At 42.4% G+C, this 18,731-nt stretch overlaps 1 protein-coding gene across 2 annotated transcripts in view; it reads right to left on the bottom strand.

Annotated features, from left to right (window-relative positions):
- DOCK2 (dedicator of cytokinesis 2) overlaps window positions 1-18,731 on the bottom strand; it is a 488,728-nt gene that overhangs the window by 448,390 nt on the left and 21,607 nt on the right. For both annotated transcript variants that reach the window (XM_048861500.2, XM_075131370.1), the window contains exon 2: window positions 9,990-10,073. In XM_048861500.2, the coding sequence (XP_048717457.1) occupies window positions 9,990-10,073 (84 nt within the window). The remainder of the gene's footprint in view (window positions 1-9,989; window positions 10,074-18,731) is intronic.

Genomic DNA, 18,731 nt, shown 5'->3' with positions numbered 1-18,731 from the left:
ATGACCATTTTACCACTGAGTGCAACAGAATTAGACCAACACTGAGCAGTTCTGAATATCCCACCCTAAATCTAAAACTGAGTAAAGTAATTGTACATAATCTACATGCCCGTTTACAACAGTACGCAAGAAAACACCATTTCATGCATTATTCATCACTGTTGTGCACAGTCGCCATGACTGCACACCATCCTATGCAGGTTCTACATGAGCTTTTTTGTATATGCGATTTAGGCAAAGTCTGCATTACAAATACATGTATATAAGAGTAAACAAATCTGTTTCTCCATACACATACACTATTTATTGCTTATCAACTACAATTTGCAGTAGGATATACCTTTCAAAAATCTCTGGAATAAGACTAACTTCCTCACTTACACAATACGGAAGACTCCACTTCCCTCATTGAGCAACTGTTTTGAGAAGACCACAAATTTCACAGCAACTCGAGGGCTGAGTGTTTTAAAATTTATTCAGACAGATAACCACCCTTTGTGAAATTTTGTTTTATTTTGTTGTTCAGCATAATAGCACTGCACTGCTTCCCGGGTTCTGCTAAAGGGCCTTGTATAGGAGACAGAACACAAGACCCAAATATTAACATACCCTAGACTAAAGTATTCAGGAGGCAAGTCACTGTAAAAAAAGATGTGTTTGGGGTGTGTTTTTTGTTTTTTTTTTTAAAAAGCCTTGCTGTACACTCATAAATAGAAGCCAGGAAAGAGGGAGGAGAAATCTCAAGTAAACTAATTCCTTATCATATCTCAGTCACCACAATGCTAAAAGAGGTTGGCACAGCCCAAAGAAACCTTCTACCTCTCTGCAGAGGGTTAATTGAAAGGAAATGGGGTGGGGGGGGGGGTGAGAAAACAGATGTGTCTGAAGATTTTTCAGAAACACCCCCCACACACACAATTTTTTGAAAGGGTCCATTCTAGTCTTAACTAATGAGAGGAGGCTGAGGGAAGCATCTCTTGCAGGAGGCCCGATTCTCACGGATGTTTAGGAGGCTACCTCAACTTCCCCTGAGACAAGGCCTATCAGACGTCTGATGCCCTAGTGCTTTGATGCCCTTTTGGGGAAAAAGAGAAGCATGTTTAGACCTCCAAAAAGTCTGCCTAGAGAGGCCATCCAGGATCAATGGCTAGTGGAAACAATGCAAAGCTGTTCTTCAGCAGCTAGAAGGCCTGGGAGTGGGCAGAAGCAAATCTTGGCAAGGAAGGCAAGGTAAGAAGGGCTGGCTACTTCCTCCAGCAGTAATTCTGGATGAAGCAGCAACAAAAGGAAAAATCTCCCGTCCCATCTTAACCCAGAAGTTCAGCCAGGTCAGGGCCCTAATTCTGACTGCACTTTTTGAAAATTTTGTTTTACATGGTAGAATTTAAAGCCCAAAGTGGCCATCTTGTGTAGGACATCAACTGACTGTTGTAAAGTTAAAAGGATCTTGCTTTGGGGGAAATGCTCCACTGGCTCTGGCAAACCTGTCATGTACCCAGTCACTTCTGAGGGATGCATTTCTTGCCCAATGGGCCCATGACTAACCCTTGCTCAACTCCATTTTAGAGCCATGAGATCTCTTTTTAAGATGGGAAGGAATGACGTTCCTGCCCTCAAATCAAGACATGGGGCCCATACCGAGCACTAGTAGTGCATACACCAACATCCTTCCCCAAGACCCTGTTGTCCTGTACAACCAGAGCAGAGTTCAGCTCATTCAGAGTTCAGCTGCCCATTAGAATTAGATGGGCTTGGATAGCATCAAACATCCATTCCAAGGAGGCATGTAAGGAGGCATAGACTGGAGCAGGCCTGTGGATCTACCATTAGAGCTAGTGGTTTTGGGGGTTTGTTTTTTTGGGTCAATTAGTAAATTTGCTGGAAAATATATTTTTTTGGTGCACCAAAACTGTATGTTAATTTGGGCCTAATACAGTCAATAGTTTCATCTGAAAAAAAGTGTTTTGGGGTCAGGGAAGGCGATGTCAAATTGGTTTGTTTACACATTTTTGGAACGTGTTTGGTTTTTTATTTCAAATGAGAAAAACCAAAGAAATCACTTTCAGTTCAAAATAAACCAAGTCTATTGGGGTTTTGTTTGTTTCACTATATTTTAAAAAACAACAACATTATTCACTCAGCTTTATCCATCACAAATGCCTCACCCCCCCCCCCCCCAATCCACAGTTACAGTGCCTGGTTCAAATTAAGCAGGCAGGAAAAGGACAATCAAGTAGAGCTGTGCTGAAAATGGTTTTCCCATCCTGAGAAAATGTTTCGTTGCAAGAAGCTTCCTATTCTGCACTGAGAGAAAACTGAGACCTTGAAATTTTTGTGTGCAAAATAGAGACCTCCAGCCCCAGGACTGCCAATAGACCAGAGTTTAGGGCACTCACTTAGGATGTGGGAGATGCAGGCTGTAGTTCCTACCCTGCCAGACTTGAACCTGGGTCTCACACATCCCAGGTTAGTACAATAACCATCAGGTTCACACACTCTCCAATTTCCAACCAGCTCTATACTTAAACTTTGCAGGTTCTAGGGGGGTTGTGGGTCAGTACTTCTGTGCTTTTTTAAAAGAGCCACCCTCCATTCTGCTAGTGAAAATATTTGTGCCTCAGCTGCTCATCATGCACTCCTTTTGCCTCCCCCTTGTTTTCATGCCATACTTCAAGATGACCTTAAATCTTCCTCCATGGCCCCACCAATTTCCTTCAAATTCCTCATTAAAATCCACCTGTTTATTTTAGCTTTCCAAGATTGATCTTCTCCCCAGCACTGTCTGATGTCATTTTCATTCCTCAACATATTTCATTTGTGTTTTGTCTGCATTATACTCCAGCTGTAGAGGCTGCAACCGTGTGCTTCATGGGTTTGTGAAGCAGTGTTCGCATTTATGGCTTCTGGTAATAAGGCACACTCCTTACATAACTGAACAGCAGCCAAACAATAAAGCCTTCCCCCTCAATTGTATTTTCTGTGTCCTAAGATGGCATTCTAAACAAGGAAAAGAAAAAAAATTAAAAACCACTGAAATACAATAGCAATGCTTTCTAGTTCCTATTTAAGGCCAGCTTTAGGAAAAGGGGCAGAAACCTGTCACTATGGATGCATTAGTAGCTTGGTCCTGTGGACCTTGTGTATTTACAGCTTCCACTAGTTTCAATGAGAGCAGAACTAGGCCCAATGTTACCTGCTATAATCAGGATAGATTGGGAAATCTGAGTCCTAGAACCATAAAGAGTTCACTTTTGCACAAGCCATGTTGTAATTCATGCTCTGGAGCAGTTTTGTTTATTAAATCTTTGCACTATAAAATGCCTAATACTTCTCTTCCTTAACGGTCTGTATGCAAGTGTAACCATCACAGCTGTGGTTTTGGGTGGGAGCCGGTCTCTTACCAGCTGCATGATAAAAAAATGAGGGGAGAAAAAACACCTACAGTAACTGTTGTTCTTAATGGTGTGCTGTGCACATGTATAATTTCACTGCAGTTGCGTGCCCCCAAAGCACTTAAGTCAGATTCTTGCCAGCAGTATCATTAGGTGACGTGTGCACCCTTACTCTTCTCATACACTGAGTTTAAGCCATTAAATGGGCATGTCCCCCACTTCAGTTTCATCTTTCTCCAGTGAAGTTATTATCCAAAAGTACTGGGGCAGGTGGGAGGGTTGTGGAATGTATGAGTACACAACATATCTGAGAACAGTTACTGTAAGTAAGTAACCCATTTCTCTCCTTCAAGTGATTGTGCACATATACATTCTGCGGCTGGTGACTCTGTAACAGTTCCATTACAGATCATAGGATTTTTAATTATCTGAACCGAGACTGCAATGCTGACTTGCCGAAGCTCGGCTGTTCGAGAAGCCTATGGTTATGTACAAATGACCATATTGCTGCTTTACAGATATCTGTTATCAGAACATTTCTCAACACAGAGGAAGTGGGACTGAGCTCTGGGGGGTGAGAGTTGGGTTTTTTTGGTGGTGGAGAGATTTTTGCAAGATTATAATAAAATTTGATACTGTCAGAGATCCAGTGAGATATGCTGAGCTAATACTGAGTAGCGATAGTGCCCATCTTTACAAAAGGGGAGGAGGAAGATCTGGGGAACTACAGGCCAGTCAGCCTCGCCTCAGTCCCTGGAAAAATCATGGAGCAGGTCCTCAAGGAATCAATTCTGAAGCACTTAGAGGAGAGGAAAGTGATCAGGAACAGTCAGCATGGATTCACCAACGGCTAGTCGTGCCTGACTAATCTAATTGCCTTCTATGATGAGATAAATGGTTCTGTGGATGAGGGGAAAGCAGTGGACATGTTATTCCTTGACTTTAGCAAAGCTTTTGACATGGTCTCCCGAAGTATTCTTGCCAGTAAGTTGAAGTAGTATGGGCTGGATGAATGGACTATAAGGTGGATAGAAAGCTGGCTGGATCGTCGGACTCAACGGGTAGTGATCAATGGCTCCATGTCTAGTTGGCAGCCGGTATCAAGCGGAGTGCCCCAAGGGTCGGTCCTGGGGCCGATATTTTGTTCAATATCTTCATTAGTGATCTGGAAGATGGCGTGGACTGCACCCTCAGCAAGTTTGCAGATGACACTAAACTGGGAGGAGTGGTAGATATGCTGGAGGATAGGGATAGGATACAGAGGGACCTAGACAAATTAGAGTATTGGGCCAAAAGAAACCTGAGGAGGTTCAGCAAGGACAAGTGCAGAGTCCTGCACTTAGGACAGAAGAATCCCATGCACTGCTACAGACCAGGGACTGAGCAGCTAGGCAGCAGTTCTGCAGAAAAGGACCTGGGGTTACAGTGGACGAGAAGCTGGATAAGAGTCAACAGTGTGCCCTTATTGCCAAGAAGGCGAACAGCATTTTGGGCTGTATACATAGGGGAATTGCCCGCAGATCGAGGGACGTAATCGTTCCCCTCTATTCGACATTGGTGAGACCTCATCTGGAGTACTGTGTCTAGTTTTGGGCTCCACACTACAAGAAGGATGTGAAAAAATTGGAAAGCATCCAGCGGAGAGCAACAAAAATGATTAGGGGGCTGGAGCACATGACTTATGAGGAGAGGCTGCGGGAACTGGGATTGTTTAGTCTGCGGAAGAGAAGAATGGGGGGCGGGGGGTTTGATAGCTGCTTTCAACTACCTGAAAGGGGGTTCCAAAGAGGATGGATCTAAACTGTTCTCAGTGGTACCAGATAACAGAAGAGGGAGTAATGGTCTCAAGTTGCAGTGGGAGAGGTTTAGGTTGGATATTAGGAGAAACTTTTTCCACTAGGAGGGTGGTGAAGCACTGGAATGCATTACCTAGGGAGGTGGTGGAATCTTCTTCCTTTGAGGTTTTTAAGGTCAGGCTTGACAAAGCCCTGGCTGGGATGATTTAGTTGCGGACTGGTCCTGCTTTGAGCAGGGGTTGGACTAGATCACCTCCTGAGGTCCCTTCCAATCCTGATATTCTATGATTCTATAATTGGTCCTTCGACTCTCTCTGCATGGGCTATAAAGAGCCTGGGATACACACTAAACCACCATGCGATCAAGATGCAACAGCAAAGTTCTGTGAACATCCAAGGTGTGAAGTCTTTTCTTCATTTGGAAGCATGAGGTTTTGGGGAAAAACACTGGATGATGAATAGATTGGTTCTGATGAAAAGATGACACCCCAAGTTAATTGAAAATGGGGTGTCATCTGAAAAGAACCTTGTCCTCATTCATAGGGGGGGAAATTTAAGAACTGTCAGTTAGCAGAACTCGTAGCTGATACACTCTTCTTGCAGAAGTTATTGCCTCCAGAGATACAATGGTGATGTCACTAGGGGTTCAAAGAGGGCCCTCCATTTGCCTTTAAAGACTAGATTAAGATCCCATGATGGTAGCTGATCAGATACTGGACAATAGACATGGACTGTTTTTTTCAGAAATCTAGATACCAGAGGGTGAGAGAGAACAGAAAACCCCTCTAACTGGCGGATGGACTGCAGATATGGAAGCCAGGTGAACTCTCAGAACCGAAAGGCCAGATGCCTTCAAATGCAATAAGTAACCCAGAAAATGACTAGTGTCCTGTCACAGGGAGTGATAAATGCTGAGATTGTCCAGATGGACACACACTTCCATTTAATAGTGGATATGGCTCTCGCAGAATCCTTCCTCTTGCTCACAAAGACATCTTGGACATCTCTAGAGCAGTTTTTCACAAGCATTTAACCAGAGCTTATCCATGCAGTGAGATGGAGAGATTGGAGGTTGCAGTGTGGAGACCAGCCCTGGTTCTGAGATAGCAGATCTCTGACTCCAAGTGAAGTTAGCTGGCCTGATTGAAAGCTGGTGTAGGCCTGTGAACCAGTACTATCTTGGCCAGACCGGTGCCACTAAAACTAATGTTGCTTTGTCTGTTTTCAGCTTCCTGAGTACCCTTAGGATGAGAGGGACTGGAAGAAATGCATATAGCAGATGACTGGTCAATGTGAGAAGAAAGACATTGGTTAAGGAACACAGACTGCAACTCAGGCTGGAGCAAAAGTTCTTGAAAATAGACTTGTTCACTACCAACTTGAACAACAAATTCAGGTATCCTCGCTGACGGAAGATCTGGAGGAGGAGGTCCTTTCTGATTGACTGCTTGTGGTGGTCCACAAAATCCCAGCCAAGGGAATCTGCAGTGGCACTCCTCACTCCCAGAAGATGGAACTATCTCAAGGAAACTTTGGTTCTTATGCAGAGGTTCCTAAAGTGGACAGCCTCCTGATATAGAGGAGTCATTCTTGCACATATCCACACCCTCCCGCACAGCTGCGGAGATAAAACATGGCAGTGGTGTTGTCTGTAAGGACTTGCACCAAACAGTTCCTGATGAAGGACATGAATGTTTCACAAGCCCAACAGATAGCATGGAACATCACATGTCTATATGCAGAGAGACCTCCTGGGTGACCAGAGCCTGTGCATGAAGTCACCTGAGGCAGAACCCCAGCCTTTGGTAGATACATCTGTAACCAGAGTTCTAGTTGGTTCTGGAGATAGAAATGGGACCCCTTTGCACATATTACAAGTGTCCAGCCACCAGTTCAGAGACTGAAATTCTCGTTCAGGTACACAAATGACCAAAGGATGCCTGGTCAAATGAAAAAACAAAATGGAACCAAGCCTGTTAATGGTGAAGGTGAAGCCTGGTATGCTGAGTCACATATGTGCATGAGGCCATGTGATCCAGTGGTTGTGGACAGGAAAGCACCGTTGTCACTGGGTTGGACTTCAGGTTTACAGACTGACTAACTAAAGGCACCAGACTTGATGGGCCTGAAGGAGCCAGAGTCCATGGTGCATTCTCTGACAGAGCTGGTGAGTACTTATGTTTATGATACCTCAAACCAGTATTAGAGGACTTACTGGAAGGCTTCTTCTGTGAAGACTGAGATTTTGAGCACTTGTCAGCATCAGAAAGCTTCAAGGAGGCCAGTGGTGAAGATGAAAAGCATTGTTTTTCACCTGACTTGTGCTTTGAGTTGCTGGTGGCTGGAGGAACATTCCTCATGGATTTAGAATTCGTCACCTCATGTTTGGGATCTGGTTTCAATGAAGGACACATTCCTCTTTCATCAGGTGAACTTCTAGACAGAAGTCCCTCTGCATTTTTGTTCTATACATGCAAAGATTTTCAGAATACGCTGGCTAACCAAAGCAAACAGCCACAAGGGAAAGAACTCCAACTTTCACTGAGAGGAGATGGCAGACAAGGAGAGCTGGGGTACATACGCCACCTAGTGGTATTACCACAAAAGTCTTCAACTCAAGTGCATTGGGCGGGCACACACCTGCAATGGAATGTATGCATACACTCAAAAGGAGAACCACAGCAAATGGCCACTCACTCCTCTTCTGAGAGTTTCAGGAGACTTCTTACAGACTACCACCTGATCTTCTCCACTCGTACAGCTAAACTCCTCCCCTCCACCCTCATGGCAGGCAGGGAAGGGCTCCAGTCCCAGGACATTGCACAGCTAAAAATAGCAGTGTAGATGGAAGTTGCAGCTTGGGAAAGCAGAGAGCTGTGTGGGGTATTGACTCAGTTACATACCCACACCCTTGTAGCATCTCTCAACTCTACTTGCTTAACTCATGCCTCACCATCTACCCTGCTACTTTAAACCAGTACTAGTGGAGCTACCCTGAGTGCATACTCAACATGCCACTGAAAGAAGCGTTCAGTGTAGATGTAGCTTAAGTGGCACAAAGTAAGCAGATAGAGCCCCTTCTCTCAGTGGACTCTAGGACAGAGCATATCCAGTCTAAAGCATCAAGAAATGTTTTAGAGTTAACACTTACTTTACCCAATAGAAGCCAAAGGCATTAAAAGGTTTTAAATATCTAATAGGGTACAGTCATGAAATATTCATCTTAAAACAACCTTGCAGTCTTTGGGATCGTCACCAAAATTCCACTCAGACCACATTCATCAAAATGTTTTACTAAGTGTGGCAAGATGGCCGATTTTTGTCTGGTGTTTCCTGCGCTTTTCTTGGCAGGGAGCTAAGATGCCACCCTTTACCCCTGCTCTTTATCCCCCACTACTAGCCCGGGAAGGTGGTAGACGGGATCTGGGTTTGCTCCTCGCTCTGAGTCCCAGCCCCTCTCAACCCCTGTGGGTTTCTTACCCTCATCCCCCTTAGGTGGGGTTACCCTCAGTCCTTAGATACTGGGGGGAGGGGAGTCTCCCTGGCCTGCTGGGAAAGGTCTCCCTTTCTCCAATTCTCAGGTCTTCCAAATCTCTCAACACACCTCCAAGCTCCAATCCTTCCTCCTCCTCCTGTCTGCCTGCCTGATGCAGGGGGTTTTATTAGGTTCCTAACAGGGCCTTAATTGACTGCAGGTGCTCCAATTACCCTGCAGCCATCTTCCCTAGTTTACAGGGAACCATGCCTTAATTAGCCTTGAGCTTATATATCTAGCACTCTCCCACTGCTCCCTGGCCCTCCTGTATCACATAAGATAAATACACCTTTCAGGCAAGTCTGAACTTAGCTTTAAGCTAAAGTGAGGTGGATTTGCTTAGCTTCAGGGCCAAACCAAGTAACTCTCAGTTTTGCATAGTGAAAATAGGACATTTAAATGGCTTTGACAGTTTCATGGAGCAGAACTCAGGAAGGCTGTGAATGTGTGGGTCAAAACAAAAATATTTGGTTTGACTCCAGCATAGCCTGAACAGGAACCTTATACAGCTCTAGCATAAGCAATGCATTTATCACAAGTTTGCTGCAAGTTCCAGTCTTATTTTATTCCCTTTTTGCATTTTCCCATCTTAGTTCTGTCTTACTTCCACCCCTTTATCAGGTAGGCTCCACAATCACCAATAATTTGGAGCAGCATATTCAATGTTAATGATTAGTTTTAGATTATGGCCAGCATTATTTAACACATGCTAATAATCAGTGTCTGGCACTTGAGGTAAATGGAGTGAGATGTATTGATTGCTACAGTGTTTCTTGTGAGGCAGCTCTGACATACAAGAAGAGTGAAATATTACATATTAAAGAAGTTCTTTGTGTTAAGTGAGAGTTTTAAAACATTCAGCATCTTAAATATTGCATATATTTACCTAGTAAGACTAACCTCAAACACATACAACCCATGTATTATCTTCAAGACTTAATTCTTCCATCAGATAAGCATAGTGCACATAAGAGGGGCTGACAACAACCTCAACTCTTTATCCACCTGGATTCCTTCATCCTTAATGTTTTGCATGGAAACCACATGCACTTTAACATTTCTGACAACAGATGTCCAAGGATGAATATACTCTGACTCAAAGAAGGCAAATTTAGACTAACCAAGTGCAGCATGGCCTATCCTGGTTTTGAAACTCTTACAATATTAAACTGTGTTTTTATAGTTGTAGTACATTATGTGCTTCTTGGTAGAACAGGTAGATCCAGATGTAAGGCAATTTCTATATTTTGAATGCAAGTGACTTACCTTCACAGGACTCCAATATATGGACCACATCACCAATCTGCAGGGGTAACTGAGATTCTCCTGCACCTTTAAAGTTGTATATGGCTGCAAAGTTAAAGGACAAAGTATTCAATGGTTCAAATAGAGCAAATCATACTTTCAAATTAAATAGAAAAATAAGCTATGTGTGATGTTAAGGTTTTGACTCCACGATGAACAGATTAGGGAGAACACAACAAATTATAAATTTTATGATAGGCTATGATTTCAGCAAACAAGTTTCTTCTTTTCTTATCTAATGTAAAGACTACCTGAAAAAAAGGCAAAAAGAAGCCATGCATTGCTAGTAGTCAAAAGAGGATTGTGCATACATTTTCAAAAGATCATCATCAATAGGAATTTAAAGATAATGTTGTGAGTAATACTTTGGTGGTTACTGCCCAAATTCAGCCAAGCATTTAAGAACATGCTTAACTTTAATTACGTGCTTTAGTGTTTCCTGAATCAGGGCTTGTATTTTTCCCTTACATGTAGCTGTCAAAGCAAAACATGCAATGTATTGAGAGGTTTAGGTCAGGATTTTATCCAGAGTTTACTTTGCACATGCATTAGGGTTCCTACTATGATCCAAACATTCACTCTAAATATATGCACATATTGAACACTTATATATGCACAATAGAAGTTCATGTCCAATAATGGAAAAAACTGCCCGCAGACTTTGATTTTATTAACTCTGCCAACTAAAAATGTTCCTAAGGTAAAGAGTTTAATCTTAAAGCAAAATCATTGTTAACACAGAGAAAGCAGAAAAAGTCTAGTTGTACTGTTTTTAGGACATTCGAATTGCCACAAAAATACTAGATACTAACAATCTTGCTAACCAAAAGCAAGTAATTCAAATGTGGTTTCAAAGCACAGAAAAGAAGATGAGAAGTGGAACAGGTTTCAAGAACATTGTAATAGGCTTTTTCAAACAGTTGTTCATTATCTTTGAGGCCTACAGGATGTGGGCTGGCAGGGTAAGTGTTTGGCTTTTTGTGTATGCAGACTCCTGGGGCTGGACGATAGAGGCACATGCTACATACCGAGAATGCGGTTAATTAATAAACATCCCACAGAGATCCTATGTTAAATGTTTATAGGGCTGAAATCTTTGTTGTATCAAAAGTAACTTCAATGCAGATATCTATTGCAGTCTCTCTGATCTACACTGAAGTACACATTACTCAGTGGTCATTTTTTTTAGTTCCATTCTCTTCTCCTCCCAGAACATCCCTATTCTCCTCCTCCCTCTCCCCCAAAAAACCCACAGAGTGCAAACAGCCCACAAATTTGCAGTGTCTTTGGTTGAAATGAGCATGGTCCAGAGGCACAGCTTTTCTTCAGCACATGTAACTGCCTTTCTGTCCCATTTTGCTCCCCTTTGCACTCATGCAGCAGAAAGGCACCTGTGGCCTACTGTTACGGAATCATCAGTTCAAGTAAATAAGCTGCATCTTTAATATATATTGCTGAGATCAACTTTGCCTCTGATAAGGTTATCAAGTTTCAATGGTGTAGCTCACAGCAGAATACAGTCTATCCTATTCCTTTGAAAAAGAAAGTCCATTTTATTCTTTTAAAGTTCTTATTTCCTGTAGTCCAAATTCTTCCTTTCATTTGGCCTTCTGTTCTAATATTTTCTTGACTTCCTTGCTCATGTCTTCATCGCCTAGTGCAGCAGTCCTCAAACTGTGGGTCAGGACCCCAAAGTGGGTCATGACCCTGTTTTAATGGGGTTGCCAGGGCTGGCATTAGACTTGCTTTGGCCCAGGGCCAAAGCCCAAGCCCACCACTTGGGGATGAACCTGAAGCCTGAGGGTTCCAGCCCTGGGTGGCAGGGCTCAGGTTGCAGGTCCCCCCACCTGGGACTGAAGCCCTTGGGCTAGGACTTCAGCCCCCCTGCCCAGGCCAATGGGACTCAGGCTTTAGTCCCCACTCCCCCCCGGGGTCATGTAGTAATTTTTGTTGTCAGAAGGGGGTTGCAGTGCAATGAAGTGTGATAACCCCTGGGATAGTGCTAATGTGTTGCTTTCAGTATGGTGCACTGAATAATTACCTTTTGAAAACTTTCCATTCCCCTCAGTGTCCCCTTCCATCACCTGAAACACTTCTCTCCCTAAAAGCTTATCCCATAGTCCTACCCGTATTCTTTCAAGATCTGTGACTTGCCACATTAACTTACTCTTAAAGTTAAAGGCATTTTTACTGACTTTTGATTTATCTAGTGTCCTTGATTTGTAGATGGTATTCCCCTATATTTCCAGCCTAAAAATGAAACTGAATTTCCTTCCCCAAATGGCTTAAGACCGACTACTTTCTCTTAGAATGATTTATAGTACTGTGTATTTAATACTATGTTATTTAACGTTTGAAGTGATACAATATTGTGTAAGCAAAACGTGTGTTCGTTATACTTCTAAGCTTTAAGTAGACAGAGTTCATCATACTATAAAAGGGTGTACTTGTCCGGTAGCACCCCCTCCTGGCCAACTGCAACGTCCTGCCAGAGTTTCCTTCTCTCAGGGCCCCTTAAGAACTCCATACACTGCAAAGGTAAAGATACAATTCTCCTGTTGGGGTTGTACTCTATTAAATCCAAATGAACTTGATATAAAGTCTCCCTGGCCTGTAGTCTCTCCCGTCAGGTTCAGGGCTTTTACCGACCTCCTTCTGGGCTCTCAGTAGTTCCAGCAGCTTCCCTCAGGAACCCTTCCTGCAGCTCTCCATGTAGTTCTTTCCCTCACTTTCCTAGGCTGAGAGAGGTCCACAGATAATCCTTTCCCCTGCCCTTCTCCCTCCATCCTGATGGAAGGCACAGAATATATCTCCCCTTCTTCCCAGTGCTTTTTCCAGTTGGCTGGGAGAGGGGGCAGCCTTGCCTCATCAGCCCTACAAGGCCCCTGGCCCCAGGCCCTAAAGAAATAGGCTGGGTTTTCACTCAGTTTTCATTGCTCCCCAGAGCCATCTTCCTTCTCCCAACTCCTAGCTCTCCCTTCTTCTAGGTCTTCACCCACCCTAAAAAGTCCCAGGGGTTAAAGGGACACACCATGGAACAGGTGCCACCTGACCACTAGACCTTACTACCTGTAAGTGTTGCACATACATTTAGGGGGGCGGAGGTGGGAAGTTTATAAGCCATTTTCACTAGCCATTCTGTAAACACACTAATCATATCATGCCAAGAAAAAAAAATAGTACAGGAGGATAAAAATCTATCTGTGCAAGGCTTTCACCTGGATCATGCACACCTTACACAAGCAATACAACTTAAGTGACTACACCAAGCTGTCACAGCTTAGTAACAGCTCCAAAACTAGGAGCTACTCAGAAATTTGTTACGACTGTTAGAGTCCCACTACCGCCACCATGCAAGCTTTCGTGAGGAGTATCTGAGCAAAGCGACATAATTCAATGTGCACTGAGGTGGCCTGTGACGACGCGTGTCATTTTCTCTTATGTTTTACTTTACTGTAACCATTTTATGGTGGTGATGAGGCAATTTGTCTTTCAAGGAGAACTATTGTCTCTCACATGGATTTTCTGCATGTCTGTCATTAAACATAAAACTAAAAAGCAATTAGAATCAGGACTGGAAGGGACCTCGAGAGGTCATCTAGTCCAGTCCCCTGCACTCATGGCAGGATCAAGTATTATCTAAACCATCCCTGGCAAGTGTTTGTCTAACCTGCTCTTAAAAATCTCCAGTGATGGAGATTCCACAATCTCTCTAGGCAATTTTTTTCTAATGCTTAATCACCCCGACAGTTAGGAAGTTTTTCCCAATATCCAACCTAAACCTCACTTGCTGCAATTTAAGCCCATTGCTGCTTGTCCTATCCTCCCTCCTCCTCGTAACAACCTTTTACTTACTTGAAAACTCTTGTGTCTCCTCTCAGTCTTCTCTTTTCCAGAAAAAACAAAGCGAATTTTTTCAATCTTCCTTCATAGGTCATATTTTCTAGACCTTTAATCATTTTTGTTGCTCTTCTCTGGACTTCCTCTAATTTGTCCACATCTTTCCTGAAATGTGGCACTCAGAACTGGAGACAATACTCCAGTTGAGGCCTAATCAGCACAGAGTAGAGCGGAAGAGTTACTTCTCGTGTCTTGCTTACAACACACCTGCTAATACATCCCAGAAGGGATGTTCGCTTTTTTTTGCAATAGTGTTACACTGTTGACTCATGTTTAGCTTGTGGTCCACTATGACCCCTTTCTGCAGTGCTCCTTCCTAGGCATCCATTTCCCATTTTGTCTGTGAGGAACTGAGTGTTCCTTCCTAAATGGAATACTTTGCATTTGTCCTTATTAAATTTCATCCTATTTACTTCAGACCGTTTCTCCAGTTTGTCCAGATCATTATGAATTATAATCCTATCCTCCAAAGCACTTGCAACCCCTCCCAGCTTGGTATCATCTGCAAACTTTATAAGTTTACTCTCTATACCATTATCTAAATCATTGATGAAGATATTGAACAGAACCAGACCCAGAACTGATCCCTGCAGGACCCCACTCATTATGCCCTTCCAGCAAGGCTGAACCACTGATAACTCTCTCGGAATGGTTTTCCAACCAGTTTTGCACCCACCTTATAGTAGCTCCATCTAGGTTGTATTTCCCTAATTTGTTTATGAGAAGGTCATGAAAGATAGTATCAAAAGCTTTACCAAAGTCAATGTATACCACATCTACCACTTCCCGCTATCCACAAGGCTTGTTACCCTGTCAAAGAAAGTTATCAGGTTGGTTTGACAAGATTTGTTCTTGACAAATCCATGCTGACTGTTACTTATCACCTTATTATCTTCTAGATGTTTGCAAACTGATTGCTTAATTATTTGCTCCATTGTCTCTCCAGGTACAGAAGTTAAGCTGACTGGTCTGTAATTCCCCAGGTTGTCCTTATTTCCCTTTATATAGATGGTCCAGTCTTCTGGAATCTCTCCCATCTTCCATGACTTTTCGAAAATAATCGCTAATGGCTCAGATATCTCCTCAGTCAGCTCCTTGAGTATTCTAGGATACATTTCATCAGGCCCTGGTGACCTGAAGACATCTAACTTGTCTAAGTAATTTTTAACTTGTTTTTTCTCTAGTTTAGCCTCTGATCCTACCTCATTTTCACTGGCATTCACCATGTTAGACGTCCAATCACCACCAACCTTCTTGGTGAAAACCGAAACAAAGAAGTCATTAAGCATCTCTACCATTTCCACATTTTCTGTTATTGTTTCCCTCCCCTCATTAAGTAACAGGCCTACCCTGTCCTTGGTCTTCCTCTTGCTCCTAATGTATTTGTAGAATGTTTTCTTGTTACCCTTTATATCTCCAGCTATTTTGATCGTGTTTTGTGCCTTGGCCTTTCTAATTTTGTCCCTACATACTTGTGTTATTTGTTTATATTCACAGTTTGTAATTTGGTCTATTTTCCACTTCTTGTAGGACTTTTTTTTCCATTTTTAGATCATTGAAGATCTCCTGGTTAAGCCAGGGTGGTCTCTTGCCCTACTTCCTATTTCTCTTATGCAGTGGGATAGTTTGCTCTTGTTCCCTTAATAATGTCTCTTTGAAAAACTGCCAATTGTCTTCAATTGTTTGTCCCCTTAGACCTGCTTCCAATGGGATCTTACCTATCAACTCCCTGACTTTGCTAACGTCTGCCTTCTTGAAATCTATTGTCTTTATTTTGCTGTTCTCCCTCCTACCATTCCTTAGAATCATGAACTCTACTATTTCATGATCACTTTCACCCAAGCTGCCTTCCTTTTATTAGGCTTTTATATAGCTGCTGCTAAAGACATGTCATGTCTCTTATGATTGCCCTGTTTCCATCAGAATACAAATTGTACATGTTGAACCTGAAATAACTTTTACTTGAAATTTAAGACTTCATACACTTCAGTCACACACACATTTCATGGATTTGCATGGATCAGGGTCCTTTTGTTACCCTCATAACTCACTGTTACTCGGATATAAATCTCATCCACTTCCCTGTGCCTTTCAGGTATTAAAATATCAACATAAAGAACAAACAATTTCATATTGTATGGGTCAAACAAGAAAATTAAACCATATTACATCAAGTGAAAAACATCACTGACTGTTCAGATTAATTGCTTCTATCTAAATACTTAGAAATTGTCATTCAATCACTTCCACCTTCCTTATAAATCTTGTGTCTCAATTGTCATTATTCTCTCCCTTTGTTATTTCTTCTGATCAAAGGGAAATTTCTTTTGTTTGTCAACATTCAGTTCCATTTATCATGTCAGCTCCATTATGTAGCAATTCAAAAGCCTATAGAACTTTGCTTGCTGTATGTGCCCCAGAAAGTTGATTATATATATCTAGGATCGTGATCCTGCTCTGATATGGGATGTGTTGTTCATCCATCACATCCACTGTATACCGTGTGAAGATAGAAGGCAGACAGCAGGAGCAGAGTTAAGGTGTAGATGAAAGAACTAGGAGTACAACTTGATAGTAAACCAGATGAAAACTTTCTGTAACTACTATCATGTTGATGGAAGGCCCCTGAGCTGACAATGTATTCCACTGCCTAGAGCGGATTAAAAAAATAAGAAAAAAAATCAAATTATATGCTTAAAACCCACCCAGTCCAAAAGTGGAAGGAAACTCACATGACGACAGAAGCTGTGCACTTCCAAATGGACCCCTGAAAACAATTTTTAATACTGGGCACAAATGCCTATAAACTCTTCAGGGCAGGAAACTGGTCTCACTCTAACCAAGGTTTAATTTTAAATAATGGGTTACTAAAGTTATGTTCCTATTAGGAGTGATTTTCTATAGAAACTTCAAACCAGTTTTTAGAAAATACTATATTATGACAAAAACATCATAACACTTAAAATAATCACACACTTGATCAAATTTGAGGATTTTTCCCACCCCCCCAGTGTCCCTATGGGCCAAGATTAAGGATATGATTTAGTCATGGGTATTTATAGCATAAGTCTTGGACAGGTGACGGGCAATACACACAAAAATTCAGGGGCCCATCACCTGTCCAAGACTTATGCTATAAATACCCATGACTAAATCTTAACGGGGTTGCTGCTGGGGCGGATCTGGAGGGGCCACTTCGGGGGTGGGGGCAGTCGCCCTAAAGGGCTGCTGATGGGGCGGCAGGGCCAGCAGTCACACCAGCCCCCGGGAACCGGCTGAGCAGTGGCCAGTGCAGCTGGCCCTTGGGCCACTCCAGCAGCTGCCGGTGTGGCTGTCCCTGGGGCCACCTGAGCAGCTTGCCCCAGAGCCAGCTGCTTGGGCAGCCCTGGGGTCAGCCATACTGTCTCTCCGCCTCCCCGCGCAGAAGTCACCGGGGCCCCGGAAAGTCACAGAATCCGTGACTTCCACTACCTGCATGACAAACACAGAGCCCTAGCCAAGATTAATTTAGCTTTCACCTTTCACTTGAAATATGCATTCCTCCACTACTGGTTGCCTTGTATTAAATGAAAGCCAAAACATTATAGATACCAACAATCATCAATTCATGTTGTGAACTAGTGTTGCCTTCTGTTAATTGCTTCCTTTAACACCAGTTATGTTGAAAAAGCACAATAACTGACAGAGGAAGTGGCTTAGTTTGCAGGCTAAACATTTTCTAAATGAGTAAGTGGAAACTTACAGACAAAACAGAATTCTTGGTTGAATTTTGATTGCTTAGTTGGATGAGTTTATAAAGACTTTGTATTCTTAATATAGGGCTGTTTAAAGCCCAAATACACATAAATATATAATCTATTACATAGCATAAATTATCTGCAGACCACATATATTTGAAAAAAATACCAGCAAAACCACTGACTGCATCCCTGATCATCATGACTTATAACCATTGAGGGACCTATCCTTCATGAACTTATCTAGTTCTTTTTCCAGTGCCATTAAAGTTTTGACCTTCACAACATCCTCTGCCAATGAGTTCCACAGATTGACCGTGTGTTCTGTGAAGTAGTACTTTCTTACGTTTGTTTTAAACTTGCTGCCTATTAATTTAATTGAGTGAACCATGGTTCTTGTGTTATGTGAAAGAATAACACTTCCTTATCCAATTTCTCCACACCATTCATGATTTTATAGACATCTATCACATCCCTCTTAGTCTCTTTTCCAAGCTGGGTAGTCCCAGTCTTTGTAATCTCACCTCATATGGAAGCAGTTCCATTCCTCTAATCATTTTTGTTGCTCTTCTCTGTACCTTTTCCAATTCTAAGGAATCATTTTTTGAGATGGGATGGCCAGATCTGCATGCAGTATTCAAGGTGTGGGCATACCATGAATTTACACAGTGGCATTGCGATATTATCTGTCTTATCATCTATTCCTTTCCTAACATTCCATTAGCTTTTTTTGACTGCCATAGCACATTGAACAGATTCTTTCAGAGAACAACCCATGATTACGCCAAGATTTTTCTTGAGTGATAAACATCTAATTTAGACTCCATCATTTTGTATGTATAGTTGGGATTTTATGTTTTCCAATGTGCATTAAATTTGCATTTAACAACATTGAATTTCATCTGATATTTTCTTACCCATTCACCCACATTTGTGAGATCCCTTTGTAACTCTTCATAGTCTGCTTTAGACTTAACTACCTTGACTAATTTTGTAACATCTGCAAATTTTGCCACCTCACTGTTTACCCCTTTTTCCAGATCAATTATGAATATGTTGAACAGCA

This window comes from Caretta caretta, chromosome 8 (assembly GCF_965140235.1).
Source record: "Caretta caretta isolate rCarCar2 chromosome 8, rCarCar1.hap1, whole genome shotgun sequence".
Lineage (NCBI taxonomy): Eukaryota > Metazoa > Chordata > Testudines > Cheloniidae > Caretta > Caretta caretta.
This window is presented reverse-complemented; position numbering and strand designations above follow the sequence as displayed.